Below are 24,257 nucleotides of genomic sequence, written 5' to 3' on the forward strand. Positions count from 1 at the left end.
AAGTTCTTGTTTAGCATGGCTCACGTCTCAGAAATATCACTAGGAGCATAGCCAAAACTTTGCTGTGTGGATAAGATAAGCTTGTGACACAGATGCTGTTCCTTTGAAGTCTTTGTTGGGAGATAAGGTTGAATTTGGGATTCAGAATATAGCTATTAATCCTTGATTCAGCTGCAGAATAAGAATTTTAGTTTTTATTGGTACTAGTGGAAATCCACATTCTAGCTTATGTCAGCAGCATTGGGCTCATGATTTTAGCTAGAAATGGAGCAAAATGTCTTGGTCTGAAATGTAAGTACTGGCATCTTTGGAAATATAGTAAAACCTCAAAGATTCAGTCTAAAGCCTCGTTTTAAGTAGTCTTTACACATGTTATTCTGATAAAAATTAAATCAGTACAATGCTAGCTCTCTAAATGCTTCCCAGGCTGCTGAATTTCTTGGAAATTTTATACATCTTTTTTTTTCAAATAAGCTCCAAATGAGGATTCTTGCAGAAGAAATAAACATTGTGCTCACTGCAGTAGAAACAATGATCCTCCATCTTCATACTCCTTTGTCTTCTCCCAGGTATTGAGGTGAGAGTTTTGCCTAAGTGCTGCGTCCTTTAGTGTAGTGTTTCTCAACCTTTTTGATACCAAGGATCGGCTTGCTGCCTTCCTAAACTGTGTCAGGGAGATCTCAGGGACTGGCACTGGTCCACGGACTGGTTGTTGCTTCAGTAGATTCCACTCTTCAGAGCTTCATCTTCCACAAGATTTTAGAAATAACTAGAAATATTGGGCATATATTTATTTTTGCCTCCATTTAAGCTATATTTATGTTAGGCTTCACTCTTTTAATAATTACAGACTACTGGATTGAAAAAAGTGGCTGATGTAATTTTTAAAGACTATTATAGCTCTGAGCACATTATAAAAGAACCTACTGACAACCTTCTGTACACAATTACAGCAAAGCAGGAAAAATCAAGTGATCAGAGCTCTTAGGGCAAGTTAGCAGACACCAAGCCAGATGAGAATTGCTCAAAATTCATGAAGGAATAGAAGATGGTATTTAACAGAGGGAAGAAAAACTTTTTAGAAAAGATTTGACTTGACAGCATCGCTTTTGAAATTTCAATCAACGTATTAAATCCGGTAAGCATGAACTGACAGCTGTGGAGATGAAGAGAGAGTTTCCAGCAAACCTAAAATAATTAGTCATTTACTTCAGTAGTACTGAACTGAGTGGTAAATATTGAAAACAATGGAATTTGAGAGAAAAATGTCATCACTGTCAGAGGGCCTAATGGAAACCTGAAGCTTGTGGAGAAACAACTAGAAACCATGGAAAACGTGTCTATTTTTAAACTTGTATGCTTAAGATTGCTTTTGGCTTTGAGGCCCTCTTCATTATTACATTTATACCTAAAATACTGGACTTCGATATTCTTTATATGTGGTGAAAATGTCATTGTATTCTGAAGAGAAGTGGCAAGAAAGCAACAGCTAAAGGAACAACAGTAGCTGTATTAAGGGGCCCATGTTCCTAGAAGAGGAATCAGAAGGCTGTCTGGCTGAAACAAGCCATTTCTTATCAAAGAAATCAAAACATTTCCATTAGGTTTTACCCCAGGGCTACCCAAGGACACTTAAATAAATATTGTCAAAAATAAACTTTGGCCCAAGAAAGGTACAATCTGCAGTACTTTATTAGGTCATAGTCTAGCCCTTCTGTAAGGGTAAGGCAAGTTCTGAAATACTGAGAGCATCTCAGTACTTTGAAATAGGTAAAGACCATAGTTAACTCAGTCATAATTCCTAACTGCAGTTTTAGTTTAACAAGTCTGTGCTGCATCTGATTCATATTTTATAGAAATATTCTTGTTCTGTAAACCTGTGAACGTCTAACAGTCAAAATTAAGGAGCCAGAATGTTGTATTTGTATTGCGACTAGCCATTTTATTCTCCATATCTCTACAAATTAGGCACAGTAAGTTGTCTTGAAGGTTAATATGCAATAAGAGAGAGAAACTGGAAAATATTATTTGATAGCAAAAAAAAAAGCAATTACAAGCAATCAGTGTATTGTAAAATCCACATAACAGCAAATAGCGTTGTAAGGCCTACCTCCTTTGATTTTCTGTTTTAGAAACTAATACATGATTGAAAAACAAACAAGCGTACATTTTTAATACCAAGCAAGTATTTCTATGTTACTTAAATGTATTTTTATTTTATTAAATATTTTCTGTAAAATACTTTATTACTACTGTAGAATCTGACTTCTCCCATCAGAGGGGAAACTAATTTAACTCAAATTATTCACAGAAATGTGCTGATATCCCTATAAAAACTCTTGAACAAAAGTCAGTAATCATTTGCTATGTTAACTTATGCCTTCCTTTATTAATAAAAAGTACAAACAATATTTACCAATGGTCAAGGAAGAAACAAAAGAAATGTTATTTTTAAGCATCTAATAGGGGCAGTGCAAACAATGGAAGAATGAAAATAAGCCCTGAAGTTTTTGACAGTGTCTCCTTAAATGAATACTTGTTGCCAGTGAAAGATGTTGGAGAGGATGCTTATCATACAATTTAGTTCATAGCTAGGTCTGAGGTTTGACAGAGTAGACTCTTGACAGCCTTTCTCTCACAGAACAAAAAAATTTGAAAAATTTTATAAGTGAATATTCAAAACTCTTCAAAGAGATGAACACCAGTGGATCAAATAATAGAATATTCACATAAAAATTAAAAATAAGGAAATGGACATTTAAGTACTAGACAAGAACATAGGTAATTAGCCTTGGAAAAGCCAAAAAAATTAATTTCATAAAGCACATGTATGAATGGAGGTAAAAACAGAAAAGTGCCTTAGTGGCTACATTAAGAGCAGCACTCAAGCTGTAAATACAAACTATGGGATAAATCTGGGAAATTAATAATGGATCCAGATTAAGATACTTCATTATTTTATCAGTTGCTATGGCCATCTGAATACCAGGTACCTATAACAGAAATAAAAGCATGTAGCTAAGAAACCTACTTACACTTTACATAGACAAATTGGAGCTGGGGTGGGAGTGGGGGAAACGAAGTCTCCAAAGCTACATAACATCTTCACTTGAGGAAAGCACCTGGAGTGGGTGGTTTTGCACCAAAATATTGTGCATTCTAGACCCAGATGACCCTTTACTTATGAAAGTATTCAGCTACAAAATTGAAAAAGAAAAATCTCCACAGTTTAATTTAGGTACAGGCTAACTGTCTTTCAAACCAAATCAAGATTCAGTGAAGGCTTGACTCTTGTAGATCACACGTCTCTTGTTAAAACAGGATTATAAAACTTTCATAAACACTGCAGTTTTAAGGATTGAGAAAGTAATTGTGGCTAATCCTGTAAAACACAATGGTTAATTTTGAGTATTTTCATCAACTTCAATAGAGTATTCATATCTTAAAGTTATACATCTATGGAAATGTTTTTGGTAGAATCAAAGGCCCTAAATTTGTATATTTGGATCAGAAGAGGCTTAGTCACATGGAAGACTTTAGTAGAATAAAAAGCATAATTGAAGAATTAAGAAGAAGAGAGCTAGGCAGTCTAGATACTGGGAAGGCCTTTGACCAGGGTGAAGTTTCCTTCTAGCAACAATTTAAAAACCCAACAATGGTTGGATGTGGTCATTCTTTTAAAAAAAATGATTAAATCAAAATATAACAAACCTATGGCAAAAATAGAATTATCAGATGGAACACCTTGTTTTTAATTAGGAAGAGGAACCTGGGCAAGCTACTCACATTCTTTCATGTCTTTTATTTATGATCATGGTAAAAACCTGCACCATATTTGTATATCAATTTGTGGAACACAACTATGTTTTATTCGCATAATTATTCTCTGATGTGAATGAGTCTTATCCCACCATTTCCATTATCAGAAATTTAAACTTTGGAAGGTTACGATACAGAATTAATATGGGGAAAAAGAAAAATGTTAAACTTATTATTTGGGATAGCAACACCGTTGAAGACAAAACACAAACTGAAATTGTCACCTTTTAAGATATTTAGTAAATATTAAACTCCTTAATATTATTAATTGAATTAAACAACTCTGGTGGCCAAAATATGGAAAGAATCCTGGAGAATGGTACAGCTCCTAACTTTACAGGTTGAAAATGTGGAAGTATATTCATTTTTAACATATTTATCTTTTTTACTTAAATCGAACCTGTGACACTTTTTGTTCCTGTTTCAAAAACACTAACGTCATGTATTTGCTTTGTGCGGGATGATAAATAATAAGAATAACCAGACAAAGACCTATATCTTCATATATAAGAGCTAGGTATTTATTATGATATAGAATGGGGGACTTGCCGTTACTGGGAATGCAGGCTGTGCTAAACCTATTTAGGAACCTACAAAGTAAACCTGGAAGAGCTCTGTGGGGGGGAAAATGTGGTATTAAAACCAAAAATTTATGACACTTTAGTTTTAAAAACCAGGTGCTTGTGCAACTGCTAAGGGCTTAATTCAGCAAAACTTCGATAAAGTGGCAAGCTGCGCTGAAAAGCCCAGTTTGGGTTCATTTAATAACATTTTCTCCAGTTTCATTGTCTGTGGCCTCATGCATGTTACAGTGGTGCTTTGAGTAACTGAACTGTGGAGCCCTTATCTCTGATTGCCAGAACCTACAATATTTTAAAAAGCATTATATCACTGACGTATCTTAATACTTTTGAATTATTTATATGTGCTGCTGGTTTTATACAAAACAAGGATTTAAGACTGAAAACATAAGTCACCCTGCAACAAATTATGAAGATAATACATTGAAGGATCAGTCCAATACTAAGTGATCCTTACTGCATTCATCCACTTTGTCTTGCTGTATTTCAGTCCCTGGCGTCCCACACGCTCCATTTTCCGATCACTTAGGATATGTCTACACTGTGACTGGACATCCTTGGCTAGCCTGGGTCAACTGATTCGGGCTTGTGAGGCTTGGGCTAACAGGCTGTTTAATTGCGGTGTAGATGTTCGGGTTCCAGAGCTCAAGCTCCAGCCCGAGCCAAATGTCTGCACTTCAATTAAGCTGACCCTTGGCCTGAGCCCTGTGAGCCCAAGTCAGCTGACTGAGGCCAGCCATGGGTTTTTAATTGCACTGTAGACAAGTCCTTATTCATCACAGGAAATTAAACCAAACACGTTCTGTTCTGCCATTGTGAGGTCATCAGACTAACATTCTAAGATCTGTTACACTTCTAACACTGTCTGTTGCTAAGGGCTGTTTTATAGTTTCATAGAGTAATATTTTTTTAATGTTGTTTCTGTTCTCAGAAGCTGTTCATTGAAAATAAACAAAGCTGGTACAATTCTGTATCCCATGGCTGCTAAAAGTTAGTATATAGGTAGCCAATTTGAAATTGGAAACACTTGATATTTTTTGGGAAATAGTTGCTTGACCCCGTCTTTAGTGCTGATTTTTTTTGTACTGATTTTTTGTGTTTCAGGGTACTTTGGCTAACAGCAAGTTGTATTGTTGTACTTTGAAATATATTGTTGCTTATCTGGTAGGCTATCGTATTTATTAATCTTTTTGTCTTCTCTTTCTACCATCCCTACCCCTTTTGAAGTTGAGGAAATCATAGAGCAAGCAGACTACCTGTATGGGAGTGGAGAAACTGAAAAGCTCTATCAATTGCTGACCCAGCACAAAAGCAGGTATTTAACGGTATTGAATATCCCCACATTATTGTGACTTAAAATTTATGAAGTGCTCCTTTATCAGTTTATGTTAACTAATACAGTAAGTATGATAGCACTGAGCACCCAGCTTGCACCTTTTTGCAGTAAGAGAGAAAATCTCCTGAATTTTCTTCCCGTTCAATGTAGAAGGAAGGACCTGATTCATAGTCGGGCTCAGTTTGGGCAGCAGAGGGTTAGCACTCGGCTGGCTTTTTCCATTAGTACAGGGTCCCTGAGAATAATGTTCTTATAAGGAAGTTGGTGGACGACACTCTGCTTTCCCTAGTATATGTTAGAAGGTTAAATACAGACCCTAATGTGCAAGTATCCTAGTAGAGATGTGGGACAGAGAGCAGTAGTACTGCTTCATCCTAATCCCCCTAGCAACTGAATGGTGTCTCTGTGGGCTTGGAGGGGGTGAGGGGAGAGAGGTCACTGTGTTACAGAGCTGACAGTGTGTTTGCTACTGTACAAAACACACAGACAGGGTTTGAATAACCTGCTGGCCATAGACAAATAGAAATTTTGCCAGCATGAGTGGACTGAGTCAGTTCTGGGAGGTTCTGACTCCTTTGCTGGAAGGGAGGGAGGGAGAAAGAAAGAAGAGAACAGAGTGGTGAGTGGTTCAAGCATCCCAGCTCCTGTAACAGAAGTACTGGGAACAGAGCAGCCTTTGAACCTTTTGCTCTTTTTCAATAAGAGAAGAAAGTGATAGAAAGCAGAGTGGTAGGACCATCTGTTCTTTTGTGCAAGGGTGGGGGAGAAGCAGAGAGGCTGGGACCTGAGAGGAGGTGGAGCAAAGTGGCCCACAGGGAGAAAGGAGCCATGCAAAGAAAAGAGGTGGGTGGGAGGGGGAAGATTTCGCTAATGGGTAAGAGAGGAACACTTAGAATTCACTAATGGAATCAAGAGGAGTGGGAGAAGACAACCAGTATTTATGTATTATTAAATCAGGGAAAGAGCCCAAACTTCATGTATTGAGGCAAAAATTCTCCCAACTCTGTAGGAGCATTCCTGCTCTTTTTCACTGTACTGCTCATCAGCTCTTTTCTTCTTTCTTTTATTTCGCTTCTGCCAAGGAAGGGGTTCTTGACCACAGAGAGTATTGCTCCTGCCCATATGTCTTAGTTGGACAAAAAGAAAAGAACATTGTGCAGGCTGGGACAGGGCTGTTTAAAGGAAAAAGCAGAGAACCCTCTGAGGTTTTTCTTCAGAATGCCCTCCTTCAGGGGAAGGGGTGGCTGGCCAGCCATCTCTTTCTTGTGGATTAGATGTACCCCAGGGGCTTTATGGAGGAACCTTGGGAGCTGGGCTGGGTTGTTTCCACCCCATCAGAAAGGGGAAAGGAGTGGTCACAGAGAAACACCAAGTCATAAGGAAGCTGAAAATTCTCTTAGGAGGAATGCACAAAAATTATAGGAACAGCTGGAGATTGAGTCACTTAGTCCTAAGCTAGGTCAGTACCTAGAGCAGAACTATCCAGTAAACAGATTAGTAATGCCATATTTAATACCTTGCCAGAAAAACATTTTGTATTGAGGTTCTAAACTTAACTATCATTTGTTTGACAATGTGTTAGAAACTGCCTGTTTTTTGACACCCAGCATTCCTATTTCTAGATTCGGCTTCTCTACCCACAGTCTCACAATAATCTCTGACTTTTGAAACGTTCATAAATTGTTATTTAATCTTAGAGTTCAAAATAGAAAACTTTAGGCAGCGTATCAAAACAGAGGAATTGTATTTAACTAACAAACTCATTGATACTGTTATCTTTGTAAAATGCAATGAACACCAATGGCACAATTTAAATCTGGGTATATGCAGTCAAGTGACATAGCACTTCAAATTGAAAGTAACTAATAAAGCCTTTCTAATGTTTGTCATTTTGTTGTGCTAGAGAGGATTTTTCCTATTTAGTTATTGGTAACACCTATAAGGGGAATCATTACTCTCCATACTCAGAGTAGCAGAATCGGTGCCAGAATTCTGTTTTTAGATAGTGATTAAGAAATTTACAAAAATAAAAGGTACACATCTTTTTCTCATTAAAGACATCCCCTATACTTTTACATAGTCCCAATTTGATGTTTCACAGAATATGGCTGGCATTCCAGGAAACTAGGAAGGTTGCATCAGAGTTGCTTGAATAAGCTGAACAGGACATCTGTCTTGTTCTTAAATTATTGTATGTTATTCCTTCTCTTATAAATTGTTTCTTATATTTTCAATCTGTGCTGTTTCCCACCTTTTATATTATCACATGCTCCCATTGTATCCAGTGCTCACTGAAGTTAACTAGGAACCCACTATTAAATGAGCAGGCTCATTGTGAGGTCACATGCTTAGGAAGAGTCTGTTACTGCCTGCAGTGCTGTTCAATTGTAGGGAAATAATGATAGATTTGGAGAGTAGCTGAATAAGAACAATAATAGGTATGAAAGGTTACCATGTTTATTATAATGTAATATGTCTTCAGAGGTTTCTGATAGGTTCCTTTTGTGTGTTTAAAATATTTCTTCTGGGTATTTATCTACTAGGGTGTCGTCAGGAGGTTGACTTGTAGCAGTTACTAAGATAACTATTAACTCCTTACATGTATAAAAACTGATCTGTAACATTCGCTCTCACTTTGCTTTTGACCTCTTTGACGTGTGCAAGTATCAACATCAGGAAATAAGTGTGAAGTGACCAGTTGTCACTGGGGTTGAAACAGGTTTTTTTCCAATATAATTTTCTAATTTCTTAAAAATGGTCATATTATGTATTGGGGTGGGGGGACTTCAGACCTTTGGAAAACTGGGGCTTCAGAGAAGTCAGGAACATGCACAACAATGAGCACAATTAGAAAGCGAACAAGCATCACATAATCAGTATGCACTATTATTTGTATAGTATCACCAGTGAACAGGACACTTCACAATAAGTGCATGGTGTCTAACATAATAAAATTCTCTTCAAGCAATTTATAGTCTAAAGTCACAGCCTGTACAATGCAACACAGCAATCCAAAGTAATGGGTGACACTAAGTTTGAATGCTTCCTGGAACAGGTTTTTAAGAATCTTTTTAAAGAAAGGGATGAATGGCATGAAGGAGGTGAGGGGAATGTTATAAGAATTTGAGGCAGCATGAAAGACAGCACAAAGGCTAGTGGGTAAAGGAGATGGAGAACAGTTTGAGATGAAGTGCACAGTGACAGTAGAGAGTAGAAGGGGATGGATGGGCAGGCATAAGAGAAGACATAGGCAGAGTGGACTTTTGGAAGCTTTTGAAAGCACAGCATCTAATTGCAAAGCTGGTACAAAGAACAGGGGAAGCTAGAGTAGATACTCAGGTAGGTGGGGTAACGTGGTCAGAATGGAGGATAATCTTGACAGCTACATTTTGGATGGCCTGAGTTAGGAAAAGGGAAGGCCAGCAAGGAACAGGGTTATGTTAGGTTTTAAAGATAATTGTACAGATCGTATATTTGTTTACTTAAACCGTTAAGTGCATACTACTGTAATTAAAGTGCATATGTTGAATCTGAGTAGTTATAAGAAGGGTACATACTGCTATTCTGAGGTGAGCAGGTTTTAAAGGGTGTATGTGCAGCTCATGGAGCCATATAAGTACCAGGCCCTTAGAATAAAAATGAAAAAAAAATCCAACTTTAATTTTCATTCTTTGTATTCGTTGTTTTCACTCTTGGTTTTAGTCAGTTTCATTTGTCCAGGGCTGCAGTGTTTTGAGTTCTAACATAGTAGGAGACTGTTTATTTGACACAGTCTTTCCACTGAGAGTTTTTAATGAAACTCTGAAACATTTTTATTTTGAACTTTTGCAAGTGCTTTTAGTACAAAACCTATAGCAATATGGTTGATACATAATACTGCATTTGCTGCTGAAACCAACTGAATATTGGAAAATATATAGTTTAGGTCAGAAGTAAATGTTGCTTTCTTTATTTTCCTTCCTGTCTCTTTAGCTTAAAGGTGGTATATGTGAATTTTGCATCAATTTAAAAAAAAAGAAAAGCTGCTTCCTATGGTGCCAATAGGATTATTGCTTCACGGATCAAAAGTGTTGCCAAAGTTTCTTCAGCAAATCTGCTGTGACTGAGATCTCGTATTTGTGACTGAGATCTCAGCCTTTCATTGCATGTGGTTTAGAATTGCACATAGTACAATATTACCTTAGTGCTAAGCTGAGCAGTGCAGTAAGTGATTGATTTTAGACCTGCACTTGCTTTGTAGACAATTAATATTTCTGTTATGTTTATAACTAGTGAGGATGCGGAGATACTATGGCGTCTAGCACGGGCCTCACGTGATCTAGCCCAACTCAGTAGCACCTCTGCAGAGGAGAAAAAGCAACTGGTTTATGAAGCTCTTGAATATGCAAAGAAGGCACTGGAGAAAAATGAGTCAAATTTTGCAGTACACAAGGTGAGCCAGTCAAAGTAATTTAATTGAAATGTTGCTATCCACTATCCTGACATCTGTCAGTAGAAACAGGAGTGACTATGGTTTTGCTGTAACCTTTACAGCTATAAGGTTATCTGGCAAACTTGTATGCTGCTTTCTTCAATGCACAATTTGTTAGTTTTTTAGTTGAGACCCAGGAGAATTTGATGACCACTTTCTAAGAGGACCAGCATTTGGATTCTTGCAGATTAAATCAAACTCATATGCAGAAAATGACTGTTGGTAAGCTCTGTCTACAGGACCGCAGAGGCAGATGATTGGTCAGAGGTCTTGATGCCTGAACTATTCCCTCTTTATCAGCCTGGAAAATGCATCACAGATCCATTCTGTTGCCTCTGTGCCACGGTAGTGACTCTGCTGCAAGTTCCAAGGGTTCCTGGGTCTGCCCTCCTTTTCTTCTCCTGTTCCTCTTCTCTCCTCAGTAGCCCAGACCCAGATGTTAGGAGAGGAGTAACTAAGTACAATCAGTGTTGCTGCAGTGCAAATTAGTGATAGTGAGGCCCTGGCTCCTCCCATGACTGTGGTCAGCTGTGATGAGGGAATGTTCTTCACACCATTAAAATTATCCATTATAATTACAGTTCTCATAAGCAACCAGTAGTGCTAATTAATCAACACTTTAATAAATACTTTTTTTAAAAATTTGAGTAATATTGTTCTGATCACTTGGTGACAATAATTGTATTTTAATTAGCGCTATTAAATATTCTTTTAATGACCTGTTTTGTTTTGAATTTAGTGGTATGCAATCTGCATCAGTGATGTTGGAGATTATGAAGGAATCAAGACTAAAATTGCAAATGCGTATGTTATCAAGGAACACTTCCAGGTATTGTAAATAAGCATTTTCAGTATGATAGTATCAATATATTTCATTTTAGAACAATGGTTTTCACATGCTGGGTAACAGCCCCCAGAAGGGTGGGTCACCAGCTGTTTTCTGGGGTGGACAATTGCAATTCTGTGTCTGATCTTCCAGTCATACCAGTTTTCTCAGCAACCTGCAAACTGATCCTCAGGCACCAGAAGTGTCAGTGTGGGTTAAAAAAATAGATAAATGAGAGCAAAATTAGCCCAGCAATTGAAACTTAATCAACAACTCTTTTGCCTGCGTCCCCTTAATAACTTTCTCAGTGGCTCATATGCACATGCAATGAGAGGTGATAAAATACAGTCCTGCAGTAAATTGCATCAGAGCCTTGGCACAGAGAATGTTTTCAGTTGGTTAATTAAAGGCTAGTCTTACCTGCTTGTTGCACTTGGGCTAGGAGAGGAGGTAAGGCCATAAGAAGCATCTTTCCATGCCAGCCTGTATGCAGGGAGCAGGCTAAGATCCCTCCTTGTGTTCAGATAGTTGTAAAACCTACACGCCCAAAGTAGTGTAGTCTGCCAGCTACCTGTATCCTGCTCCCTCAAATCAGTTACTGTGTATGCTGCTGTCAGAAGCATGTGCTAGTACGCCACTTCTTTCTAAAAGTTGCAGCAAGGCCCTACTGTGCATCTTCCAGAGGCACCCAGCGATGTCTGTCACGTTCTGGGATGCAATCCAGACCAGCGAGGGGTTGTGTCACCGCCTTTCCTGTAACTCTGGGTGCTTGAGATGCCCTGCTGCTGTGGGTCATGACCTGAGTGCTAGCAGACACGTATGCAGGTCACATGAAAAATATATCTTTGTGTAGCTGTGGGCTTTGTGTTCTTCAGTTGCTTTCCAGTAAGATAAAAAAATCTCTAAATGGAAGGTGAGGACTGTTGAACCCTATATGAGCTTCTGAAACTAGTAGAGTGTATATATAGGCTTGACCTTTGCTATTGCAAAGTGAGTGTATCATCTTAGAATGGTCTTTGGCTGCTGAGTGTCACCATGGGCTCTTTCAGTGGAGATTGTAGCTACTGAAGGACAAATATTGGAGAAAATACAGCACAATAAAGACCTACTGAGGCATCACATGATTTTACTTGCTGTCAGAAGCTGTATCAAAACCTGAACGTACTGACATGATCAAACACTTGAAAAAAGGCTTTTTAGACATAAAGATAAGGAGCTCAGATTAGATAGAGAATACCAAATACTGTACCTCTCTGCAGTTGTTTGCATTTCACACCAATGAAATAGAAGGAGACAACTATGGGTGCATTTTTTGGTGTTCTTAAGCCAGATCTGGTGAAACAACCTTTTACATCTCCTCTTTTTTTTTTTTTGTTAGAAAGCCATTGAACTGAATCCTAAAGATGCTACCTCAATTCACCTTATGGGCATTTGGTAAGACTGATAATTTCTTCAAACCAGAGTTAGCTTGTGACAAAAAAGAAAAGCCTCTAGCACTTTTATTTGTAGGTGGAATATAAAATGTTTGAGCAATGTTAAATGACTTGCAGAAATGTGTAGAGCTGCTAAATGACTTGAAATCCACTCATGAAAATCTTTTGAAAGTTGTCCTGAGTTATTTGAAAGACTCTGGCCATCCAAGTTTTAATATAACTCCGAAGGTGAAACTAACTGCTCAGTGACCTTGTTTTAGTTCTAGTTCATTGGAATACAGAAGAATAAGTTGCAGACTTCAGTTTATTTTCACAGCAGGCATCAGAAATTGAGGACACTATTAATAGAGTGTTTCTGTGTGTCTGCCTCAGAGGTGTTGGGAGTGTCAAACTCATAGTGCCTTTTGCCGTTGACTTCAAAAGAGACAGAATTTAAAATTTAAATGTATGCTATGAATTAAGGTGCTTGCAAAGATTGGTGTGAGGGCAGATAGGACGGATTGATATTCTGAAACAAAAAATGTACACTGTCTTGCTATCTAAATACGCTATTACATTTTTAAGAACTCTGAATTTTTATTTATTTTAGCATTAATGTGAGTCTGAAAATGTAGAAGGAATGAGAATCAATCTGATTGTCACTGCCCATCATTGATGAATGGGAGGTGAAGAGCTGGGAATTTAACTTTAGTACAAACACCACATGTTGTGCAGAAGCACCTTGGCTGGACACCTGGCAATTTTCTCTGTCAGTGAGTGTGTGTACACTAGATGCATCAGTCAGAGGAAAGCATATGAGAGAGAAGCTGTGAAGGAGAGAGAGAGAGAGAGAGAGCTAGCCTGAGAAACACAGTAGACAGAAAAAATCCATTCTACCAGAAAAATCTGGGCCAGCTGTGACCTGTATAGCCACATGGGGGCTCCCTTTCCCCATTCCCATTGTGTCAGTGCTTTTTCTGAAATGTTCTCACACGATATTGAAAGTTTGTGGCATGTTTTGAGTCCAGATGCAGCGCTTCCTCCTCCTTTTTCTAGATCTGTCAGAGAGCCCAAAGCCACTTAGCACTGTACAAGAAATCTTTAGAATGCCATAGTATGTCTACAGTGAAATAACCCACCAGCCACAGTGAGTCACAGCCTGGGTCAGCTGACTTAGGCTCACGCTACTGAGCTAAAAATACCAGTATAGACATTTCTGCTGGAGTGGGAGCCTGGGATCTGAGATCCACCCCTGTTACAGTGTCTCAAAGTCCAGGCTCCAGCCTGAACAGGAACATCTACAGTGCTATTTTTAGTCCCACTGCATGAGCCCCACAAACCTGAGTCAGTTGACCCAGGCTCCTGAGTCTTGGGTTTGTTTTTTTATTTTTCTGTGTAGACGTACCCACAGAAGATGATGAAAGTGAAGAGGATAAGAAGGGATATGTGGAATCAGTGCCAAGCCCACCAATTGTTCCTTGCAAAGGCTTATTTCTGGTCTCGGGAACCTAACAAGCTCCGGCTTTCCACCCTAAGTTTTTTATGATCTTTCCCTACTTGCCTTTCCTAAGTTACAGCCTAGCTCCAAAGTAGTCTGACTTCCTGGAGTAGTCTGAGAACTTATTTTTCTGGGAGCGGAGGCAGCAACTGTTGCCACCCAGCACTCTGGGGGAGCCTACAGGCCAGCTCTGAGGCAGCCTCTTGTCGTTCAGACATCTAGAAGTGGTAGGGATTGCCCAGCGTGAGCCCCCTGAGCCCGACTCAGTTGACCCAGGAAAACTGTAGGGAAAAGCTGAGAAGAGGGAATTGTGTGTCACTACTTGGGTAGTGAAGTACTGCCGAATTGTATCATTTTTGTTCTGAGAATTGGGAGTCCCTACATTCCTATCACATTGGGATTAAAAATCTCAGTAAATTATTGGATCAGTTCCTTCCTCTCGCTCCCCTTCTCTTTCATCCTGCACTGGCATCACAAATGTTTGCCAACAGCATTCTACCAAGGCTTTGCTACTGTACCCCATTTGGGTGTCTACTTTCCAACACTCAGGCTTAAATAAGTTTCTAGACCTTTACCACACCTGTTCCCTTCCCCTCCCCCAGAAATCAGGCTGCATGTTCATATGAGGAATTTCAAATATTGTTTTCTTAACAAATCAAGGCTAATCGTGTCAGATGTGTTTCTGGAATATGGTGTTACAAACATTATCAATATTACGTATGCTGCACTTTACATGTTTAAAACTCTTTACAAATGTTAACCCTTATAGCTTCCCCATGGGCAAGTAATGACTGTTTCCATTCTGCAAATGGGGAAAGTGAGGTAAGGAACAGGGACTTAATCAACTGGCGGAGCCAGGATTAGAACTCAGGAGTTTGACTCGTAGTCCTGTACTCATGGCTGTAGAACATATAGGCTCTCAAGAGTACTGTTTTGGGTTTTTTTTAATTAAGTAATCAAGAGGAGCAAGCTAATGTTTAGGTCAGGCTGACATTCAGTTTTATATGGTTATTACAAAAATTTACAAATGCATACAGTATATGGTTAAATTACTGTAGTAAAAGCCATAAGGCTGGATCTGGATGGAGTGATAGCTTTAACTACTTGATTTTTCTCAGTAAAATCAAGCTATAGGCTATGTTGTAAACTTTGTGCTAAAAGTTGGATTTTTATCTTTATTATGCAGTAGCGATTAGCAGCAATGGAGGCGCTAAACTTCTTTAGCAGAGTGGTTATGTCTTCTACAACAATTGTTTCAATTTGTTTTTAATTTAAGTATCTTATTGTAATTACTCATTCAAAGACCAAATAATATCATTGCAGTTATTCACAATTGTGGGTTCTTGGCAGGATGACAAACTTTGACATTTGGGGGTTCTTCAACTCCCTAAAAGTATGAACCTCAAAATAAAGGAGACATGTAAAATATATAAAACCTTTTTGCTTTTGCTCCAGGTGTTACTCATTTGCTGAAATGCCATGGTACCAAAGCAAAATAGCTGCAATGCTATTTGCAACACCACCAACCTCCACCTATGAAGAGGTACTATATGCAAATATTTGTTCCCCATAGACTTTTCTTAGCAAAAACAAGAAGCCACTAACACAGGGGTGGGCAAATTTTTTGGCCTGAGGGCCACATCGGCGTGGGGAAATTGCTTGCAGGGCCATGAATGTAGGGTTGGGCTGTGGGAAGGGCTGCGGTGTGCAGGAAGGGGCTCAGGGCAAGGGGTTGGGGCATGGAGTGCGGGGGGGGGCTCAAGGAAGGGGATTGGGGTGTAGGAGGGGGTGCACAGTGTGGAAGGGGTCTCAGGGCAGTGGTGCAGGGAATGGTGAGGAGTGCAGGAGGTTGGGGTGCAGGGTTTGGCGGGGGCTCGGGGTTGGGGTGCACGGTGTGGCAGGGCGTTCGGGGCAGAGGGTTGGGGTGCAGGAAGGGTGCGGCAGGGGGCTCAGGGCAGGGAGTTGGGGTGCAGGAGGGGTTCAGGGTGCGGGCTCCAGCCCGGCACCGCTTATCTGGAGCGGCTCCGGTATGGCAGCAGCGTGCACCAAGGCCAGGGCAGGCTCCCTGCCTGCCTGCTCCGGCCCCCCCGCTGCTCTGGGAAGCGGCCGGCACCATGTCCCTGCAGGCTCTGGGGAGGGGGCGCAGAGGGCTCTGCGCTCCTATGGGTACCTCCCCCAAAACTCCCATTGGCCAAGGTTCCCCGTTCCCGGCCAATGGGAGCTTCAGGGGAGGTACTCACAGGCAAGAGCAGCGCGTGGAGTCCTCTGCCCCCATTTCCCCAGGGGCCACAGGGACGTGGTGCCGGCCGCTTTCCGGAGCAGCACGGGGGTGGCAAATTCACAGGCCGGATTCAGAGCCCTAAGGGGCCAGATCTGACCTGCAGGCCATAGTTTGCCCACCCCTGCACTAACATGTACTAGTAATAATTGTACTAATAAAGCTCACCTTCCAGAAGTGCTCAGAATGCTGAACAATACAGATGCAGTCATATACAAAATTGTACTGATGGATTAAATATAGATTTGGAGCTGATGAAGTTGACTTGTTAGAAATATGCAAGATTCCATGTGAAAACAACAAACGTTAATTTGTTTCTTCTCAAGTCAGGCCTTGTCTAGAACAGTCACAAAGTGACTAATGACATTATTTTCTAACAAATATCCTTTTGGACTGTGGGGCTCTGAAAGCTTGATGTTAGGTCCATAAGAAATACATGCAGAGACTACGGTGAGAGCCTCCAATTTATTTTCCATTGGTGACATACAGTAAAAAGGAGTTATCTTAGTGCATTAACCTATTGAACCACCTTCTCTCAAATGTATATGATTTAATGAGAGATACACACAAGGGGCAGCTGAGAATTAACCCCCAAACCTCCACATAGCACATAAAGTGGTGCATACTCAGAGACACATTATCATTAGGACAGACCACAGATAATTGTCTGTCTAGGTTCCAGTGCAGCTCTCTTCACCATGATATCTGAATACCTACATATTATTTGACTTGATACTTAGTATTTTTATTTTCATTTTCATTTCCTTCTATGAAAATAAAATGCTTCCCTCTGATTTTGTCATTTTTCATAAGCAAATATTTCCTCTTCATCCTCATGACTGTTTAACTACTTGAGTTTTCCTCCAGATTGAACTTGAGGTATCTTTGTCCTCCACGGTCATGTGATTTTTGTTTTTTATATCATGTTTTATTATACACGTGTAAAGGTGCCCATCTTAATAAGATCTCAGAACCAGTATTATTTCCCTCCTACCGTTTTTTTTTTTGTTTGTTTTTTGTTTTTTTTAATGTATGAAGAAACTGAGGTCCGGAGAGTTTGTGACTTGCCCGACGCCACACGGGAAGTCTGTGTCATAACCAGGACTACATCACAGTTCTCCTAACTCCAGGAGCTTTTAAGTACTAGAGCACGTTGCCTGCTGTATAAGGGCTTGCCCACACAGAGAGTGTGCGACAAGCTGGAATATAAATATACCTTACACTTGCCTGAGATGCACTGCGCGTCTGTGTGGAGCGTGCGGCCCTGCACTAGAAGTTGCCTACTTCAATTTCAAAGTGGGGTAGATCAAAGGGAATTTTTCATACACAGCAATAGTGTCCACACAGACAGTATGTGGCAGGTTAGTACAAGGTAGATTTGCTCCCCGGTTTGCTGTGGACTAAGTATTCATATAGACAAGCCCTCTTGTACTTAGGATAGTGGTGGCAGAATTGTTTTCAGCCTAATCCAACCAGAAAGTATCTGTGGCTAGCTTTTTTTTTTTCTATTCAACGATATAACTTTGGTCAGAGTTAGCTTAGGGATCCCAAAAAAACTATTAAATCACACAAAATGTATTACATTTTTAGTTGAATAATTCGGTTTTGAAAATCCTATCAGGCCTTGCTCTTAGTGAACAAATCTAAATTCCTGCAGCTGTGTTCAGGTTTTCTGTTGGAACAGGCAGAATTTAGGCCATAACCTCTACTAAATAATGTCCCCTCCCCCCCGCCCAAAAAAAAGCACTAGGAAAGCAGCTGCAAGAGATTTGCTGCCTTGCAGAAAGCTAATTTTTGTTGCTTGAGTTCTAATTGAAAAAGCAAATAGGCTTTTGCAACTGAAAATGAAGCTTATAAAGTGGCCACTAAATCTCAGTCCTCAGAAGAATAAATCCAAAATGTTAACCAGGATTTCATAGTATTGCTGAATTCTGCAAAACCAGGCACTGGGTTTTGTAGTGCTTTAAAAATGAATAGAGTGTTAAGTATGTTTCAGCGTCAACCCCACCCTCACTGATGTCATCATGTTGCTGAAAATAGATTTCTGCAACAACAGCACAAAGAGCATTTTGTGGATGCTTAGCAGCTTTTTCAAAAATAGTTTTTAGAAGTACTTTCCCTGTAGGTCATTAACAATGAGCAAACATACTTAGTATGTGATGGCTGTTTATTAAATGAGATAGTGGTTCAGTCTAACACAGTAATAACTAGTGCCAACAAAAGTTGTGATGAGGTGCTAAGCCAAGGAATAAATGGTTGTGGAGACAGAATTACTCTCAAACCATTAGGGTTGGAGCACGGGAGTGTGATAGGGTGGAGAAGCTTGTATGGTCACTGTCAGTGTTGATCCTGTTGTATGTGTACGGAGGACTTTGGTCTTCAATGCTGTCAACTTGGTACTTTTAAAAGCATTATTCTGAGTGGTGACTTTAAAAACAAATATACATCTAGAACAGGGGAGGGCCAACTACATCCCGCAGGCCGGATCCGGCCCGTCAGGGTTTTCAATCCGGCCCACGGGATTGCCAGCCCCGTGGCGCAGAGGGGCTAAGGCAGGCTCCCTGCTTCCCCTGGCCCTGTGCCGCTCCTGGAAGCGGCCAGCACCATGTACTTGCGGCCCCTGGGGGAGAGGGTGGCAGTCACTGCACCCCACAGCTCCCATTGGCCGGGAACAGTGGCCAATGGGAGCTTCGGGGGTGGTATCTCCTGGTGAGGGCCGCGTGCAGCGGAGCTGCCTGCCCTGCCCCACCCCACCCCGCCCCACCCGCAGGAGCCACTGCCGGACATGCTGGCCACTTCTGGGAACGGTTCGGGGACAGGGCAGGCAGGGAATCTGCCTTAGCCCCGCTGCATGCTGCTGCCACCCCAGAGCCGCTTGAGGTAAGCGGCGCTGGGCCAGAGCCCACACCCAGAACCCCTCCTGCACCCCAACCCCTGCCCTGAGCCCCCTACTGCACCCCTCCTACACCCCAGCCCCTTGCCCTGAGCCTCTTCCTGCATCCTGCACCCCAACCCTTGCCCCAGCCCTACATTCATGGCCCTGCATATAATTTCCTCACCCAGATGTGGCCCTCCTGCCAAAAAGTTTGCCCACCCCGATCTAGAATATATTTCTTCAGCTGTTCTGAGATCAGTCATAAGAACGGCCATACTAGGTCAGACCAAAGGTCCATCCAGCCCAGTATCCTGTCTACCGACAGTGGCCAATGCCAGGTGCCACAGAGGGAGTGAACCTAACAGGTAATGATTAAGTGATCTCCACACTCTGACAACAAAGGCTGGGGACACCATTCCTTACCCATTCTGGCTAATAGCCATTAATGGACTTAATCTCCATGAATTTATACAGTTCTCTTTTAAACCCAGTTCTCTTCACAACCTCCTTAGACAAGGAGTTCCACAGGTTGACTGTGCGCTGTGTGAAGAAGAACTTCCTTTTGTTTGTTTTAAACCTGCTGTTTGTTTTAAACCTGCTGCCCATTAATTTCATTTGGTGGCCCCTAGTTCTTATATTATGGGAACAAGTAAATAACTTTTCCTTATTCACTTTCTTCACACTACTCATGATTTTATGTACCTCTATCATATTCCCTCTTAGTCTCCTCTTTTCCAAGCTGAAAAGTCCTAGCCTCTTTAATCTTTCCTAATATGGGACCTGTTCCAAACCCCTAATCATTTTAGTTACCCTTTTCTGAACCTTTTCTAATGCCAGTATATTTTTTTTTGAGATAAGGGGACCACATCCGTATGCAGTATTCAAGATGTGGGCGTACCATGGATTTATATAAGGGCAATAAGATACTCTCCATCTTATTCTCGATCCCTTTTTTGATGATTCCTAACATCCCGTTTGCTTTTTTGATTGCTGCTGCACACTGCGTGGATGTCTTCAGAGAACTATCCATAATGACTCCAAGATCTTTCTCCTGATTAGTTGTAGCTAAATTAGCCCCATCATATTGTATGTATAGTTGGGGTTATTTTTTCCAATGTGCATTACTTTACATTTATCCACATTAAATTTCATTTGCCATTTTGTTGCCCAATCACTTAGTTTTGTGAATCTTTTTGAAGTTCTTCACAGTCTGCTTTGGTCTTAACTATCTTGAGCAGTTTAGTATCATCTGCAAACTTTGCCACTTAACTGTTTACCCCTTTCTCCAGATCATTTGTGAATAAGTTGAATAGGATTGGTCCTAGGACTGATCATTGGGGAACACCATTAGTTATCCCTCTCCATTCTGAAAATTTACGGTCTATTCCTACCCTTCGTTCCCTGTCTTTTAACCAGTTCTCAATCCATGAAAGGATCTTCCCTCTTATCCCATGACAACTTAATTTACTTAAGAGCCTTTGGTGAGGGACCTTGTCAAAGGCTTTCTGGAAATCTAAGTATACTATGTCCACTGGATCCCCCTTGTCCATATGTTTGTTGACCCCTTCAAAGAACTCTTAACAGATTAGTAAGACATGATTTCCCTTTACAGAAACTATGTTTGACTTTTGCGCAACTATTTATGTTTTTCTGCGTGTCTGACAATTTTATTCTTTACTATGCTTTCAACTAATTTGCCCGGTACTGACGTTAGACTTACTGGTCTGTAATTGTCAGGATCCCCTCTAGAGCCCTTTTTAAATATTGGCATTTAAAAAGTCCAACTTTGTGGTAGTTAAATATATATTATAAGGCTGTTTGTCTCTGTGTTCTGTTGACAATAGATAACCAACGGTATCTCAATTTAAAAAAAAAACCAGCCTTCTTGTACAGGTGGGTGTTCTCAGGAATAAATTGATTCTGTGGATTTAAAGTCATTCAACATTGCAATACTAACTTAGACCCTTATCTTTTCCAGGCCCTAAGTTACTTTCACAAGGCTGAAGAAGGTAATTTTTGTATAGTTTGTTTGTAGTAGAATGAGTCTCTTGCCCTTGGTGATCCAAAACAAGCAAGCAAATTCCCAGGGGTTAAAGATGTAGTAGCATATGTACTGTTGAAACATAGGTTCGAGGTCCCTGGCCACACCATTCAGCTCATTAGACCTAAGTTATATGGCATGCTCTTCCCTCTTCCCCCCCCCCCCCCTTATGCAGCAGAGCTGTGGTGAATTATGATGTGATGATTTTAACCAATTGCAAAGTTATTCAGTAGCCTTCAATTTGATTGAACTATTTCTAAAAATGAACTATATAGTGAAATGTATGCATACCATTTGTAGCAATGTAATATTTCCAGTTATATATGGCATTTCCAGTGGGCAGCATTTGAAAAAGCAAAGAACCAGTTCAGACAATTTTTCTTTCTTACTCATGAGTACAGCTGGTTGGGGGGAAAAAATCAGTAAAAAGTTTTTTCTTTTTTGACCAGCTCTACTTGTGCATGAAGTGAATTAGGAATTGCATTGCTCAATTACCAGAATCTGAATGAAAACTTTTCCTTTCCTTGCTTAAGGGTCAGCTTAAATACAACTGGGAACAAAGAGAGTCTCCTAACAAAAGGAAATCTTTTTGAATTCCCCCCACACCTGACGTGGAGAAACAGTGGCTGGGCCCCGAGAGGGAATGATTTACCCAGTACAACCTGACTAGCAGCTGCTGAATTGTAGCTTGCCCAGCTGCAGCTAATTTAATCTGAGGCTTCTTTGAAAACGTCTTTCCACCACAGCTAGCATGACAGGACACTGACACCCCCATTTAACTAAAATACCCCCCCCCTCAAAATTAAAAATATCCCTGAGAAAAATCAGCCAACCAACTTAAACAAAACAAAAATATCCCACAGAGGCTTTTTACCCCCAAAAGAGAGGCAAGCCAGAACCACTAGGGACTCCACTATTGCTGTCTTACGTAGAACACATTAATACTACAGTGATGGGCAGCAGCAGAAACCCCTAAAATAGATTATAGATAAAGCACTGAATTAGAAGCCTGTGAGAGAGTTAGTACAGGCAGGAGAATGTGATGGTGGATGCACAATTTTAGCAAGAAAATGCCAAGAGCTGACTATAAAGAGAATTTGGTTGTTTTTAAGTAATTGAGGGAAACTCTGTCCTGTGTTAAGGTTGGTGCCTGTTAGAATGCTTAAAAGATAAGCTTTATCTTCTGTTTCTCTACTGTTTGACCTGCCATTTTAGCCAGTTAGCCTGTAACTTGTCTCCCCTCTCCAGGGGTCTGTCTGCACTGCAATGTAAGCTCAGGGTTAGTAGAACTCGGTGTCAGACCTTGGCTTTGTTAACCTAGGGCTTGAGTGTCTATACTGATTTATAACCCCAGGCTAGGAATTGTTGATCCCTGGATCCTAACTTGTGTGGGCCGGAGTCCAGCTGCCCATATTCCATCCTTCCTAGCACCATCCCAAAATGTGGCCACTCTGGCCCTTTGTTCATGGTCCAGTGTGGGAAAACTTGACTGTCCAGAGGACAAAGAAAGTGAGCTCATGGGATTGCGGGATACTGTTGGCAGACTCCCAAACCATGAGTCCAGTGGGGCTGCATCCACATAGCAAAGCAATAGGGTTGGCTTGAACCCTGAGTCCTGGCTTGACTCAGGTTTGGACCTTCACCCCCCATAGGTTCTTAGACCCTCGATCCAAGCATTGGGTTAGCACGATCTGTGTGTAGACAGAAGGTGGGTTAGGTTTAAGCCTGAGTTTGAACCCTGGATTTATATTGCAGTATAGAGGTACCCTAGCTGGCTATTCGGTTTAACTTTGTGTGCAGATGCTAAGACCTGCAGGAGGGAAGGTACTTCAGGAGGGAAGTTGCTGAGTTGTGTGTCTCACCCTCACCTTACCACAGCTGAAGTCCAACTCCAGCTCCGAGAGAAGATCTGAGTAGTCTTGTGATCATTCTTGTTGTTATGCTGTCCTCGTTCTGGATAAATCTCCCTGTTACTGCCTCCTGGCTCTTGTCCATTTAAAAGACCAAGCACAGGAAACTGACTGAATTCCCCTTAGTGCAGAAACAGAACAGAGAGACAGGACGAAGACAAAAAAGAGGATGTAGAGAAGCTGAAATGCAGAATGTGAGCATGTTTTTTTGGATTTGCATGACATAAACAAGGATTTATGTAGTAGTTCGACAAAGTTAAATTACATGCCCATGTAATTTACTGTGTGTGGGTCCCTATCATATGTTTATAATCAGTAGGAAGAAGGATATCATTCAGTACTGCATGTTTGATACATGGCATCTTAGGTTTATCCCTTTGAGTTGCTTTTTATTAATTCAAGCTCACGGAAAGGCTCATTGTCTGAAAAAGGTATAGGTATGTCAGCAAACATCATTGACCTCAAATAAGCAAAACTTGTACTTGCAGCTATGGAGTTCAGTTTTGAAATTTGGGCCTTGTCAAAGAAAAATAAGAATGAGGAGAATTTTTAAACTTTTAAAAAGGAAGCCTGGCAAATATGAAGTGACTTTTTGACGGAAGTAAGAATAAGGCAGGCAGCAGGTCTGGTGGTTAGAACAGGGAACTGAAGAAGAATATCCTGGTTCTGTTCCAAAGCCTACTGCTGACTTGCTGTTTGATCTTAGGCAAGCTAACCCTTTCTACCTATTTCCCCATTTTATAAGGTGATGTTTGCCCGTTAGAGGAAAGGTGCCTACAGTGGATGCCTCTTAATAGCAATCCCGATATTAACAATATCTGGTTAATAGCAACATTTGGCTGAGAACCAATCCTGTCCCACTGATGTTAATTTTGATAGGATTTGGATATTGGTCACAGGGATGCCTCTTATTAACAACTTGTTGGCATGCCTTCCCTGGAGCCCCACAAACATGCCTGCAACTGGGAGGGAAGGAGGGCTGCGGCCCTCTTGCTGGGGCTTTCCATGAGGAGCGGGAGCACCAGGGGCCCACAGGGCTGCACTCTGCCTCTCTGTGCTCTGCAGCCTGCGCCCTGGCATGGCAGTGGGACCATGGGCTCAGCTTCCCCTCCCAGCCACAGGCAAGTGTGCAGGGCTGCAGGGAGAGGTACCATGCATGTCTTGGTGCTTCCTACCCTGGCTACATCCCAGCCGGCAGGTTTGTGGGGCT

The 24,257-nt window shown here is 40.9% G+C and overlaps 1 protein-coding gene across 1 annotated transcript in view; it reads left to right on the plus strand.

The window, feature by feature from the left end:
• RMDN1 (regulator of microtubule dynamics 1) overlaps positions 1 to 24,257 on the plus strand; it is a 29,851-nt gene that overhangs the window by 2,655 nt on the left and 2,939 nt on the right. The window contains 6 exon segments of the mRNA XM_073330651.1: positions 5,628 to 5,715; positions 10,009 to 10,168; positions 10,947 to 11,036; positions 12,412 to 12,467; positions 15,399 to 15,486; positions 21,075 to 21,105. Coding sequence (XP_073186752.1) covers positions 5,628 to 5,715; positions 10,009 to 10,168; positions 10,947 to 11,036; positions 12,412 to 12,467; positions 15,399 to 15,486; positions 21,075 to 21,105 — 513 coding nt within the window.

The sequence above is a fragment of the Lepidochelys kempii genome, chromosome 2, assembly GCF_965140285.1.
Source record: "Lepidochelys kempii isolate rLepKem1 chromosome 2, rLepKem1.hap1, whole genome shotgun sequence".
Lineage (NCBI taxonomy): Eukaryota > Metazoa > Chordata > Testudines > Cheloniidae > Lepidochelys > Lepidochelys kempii.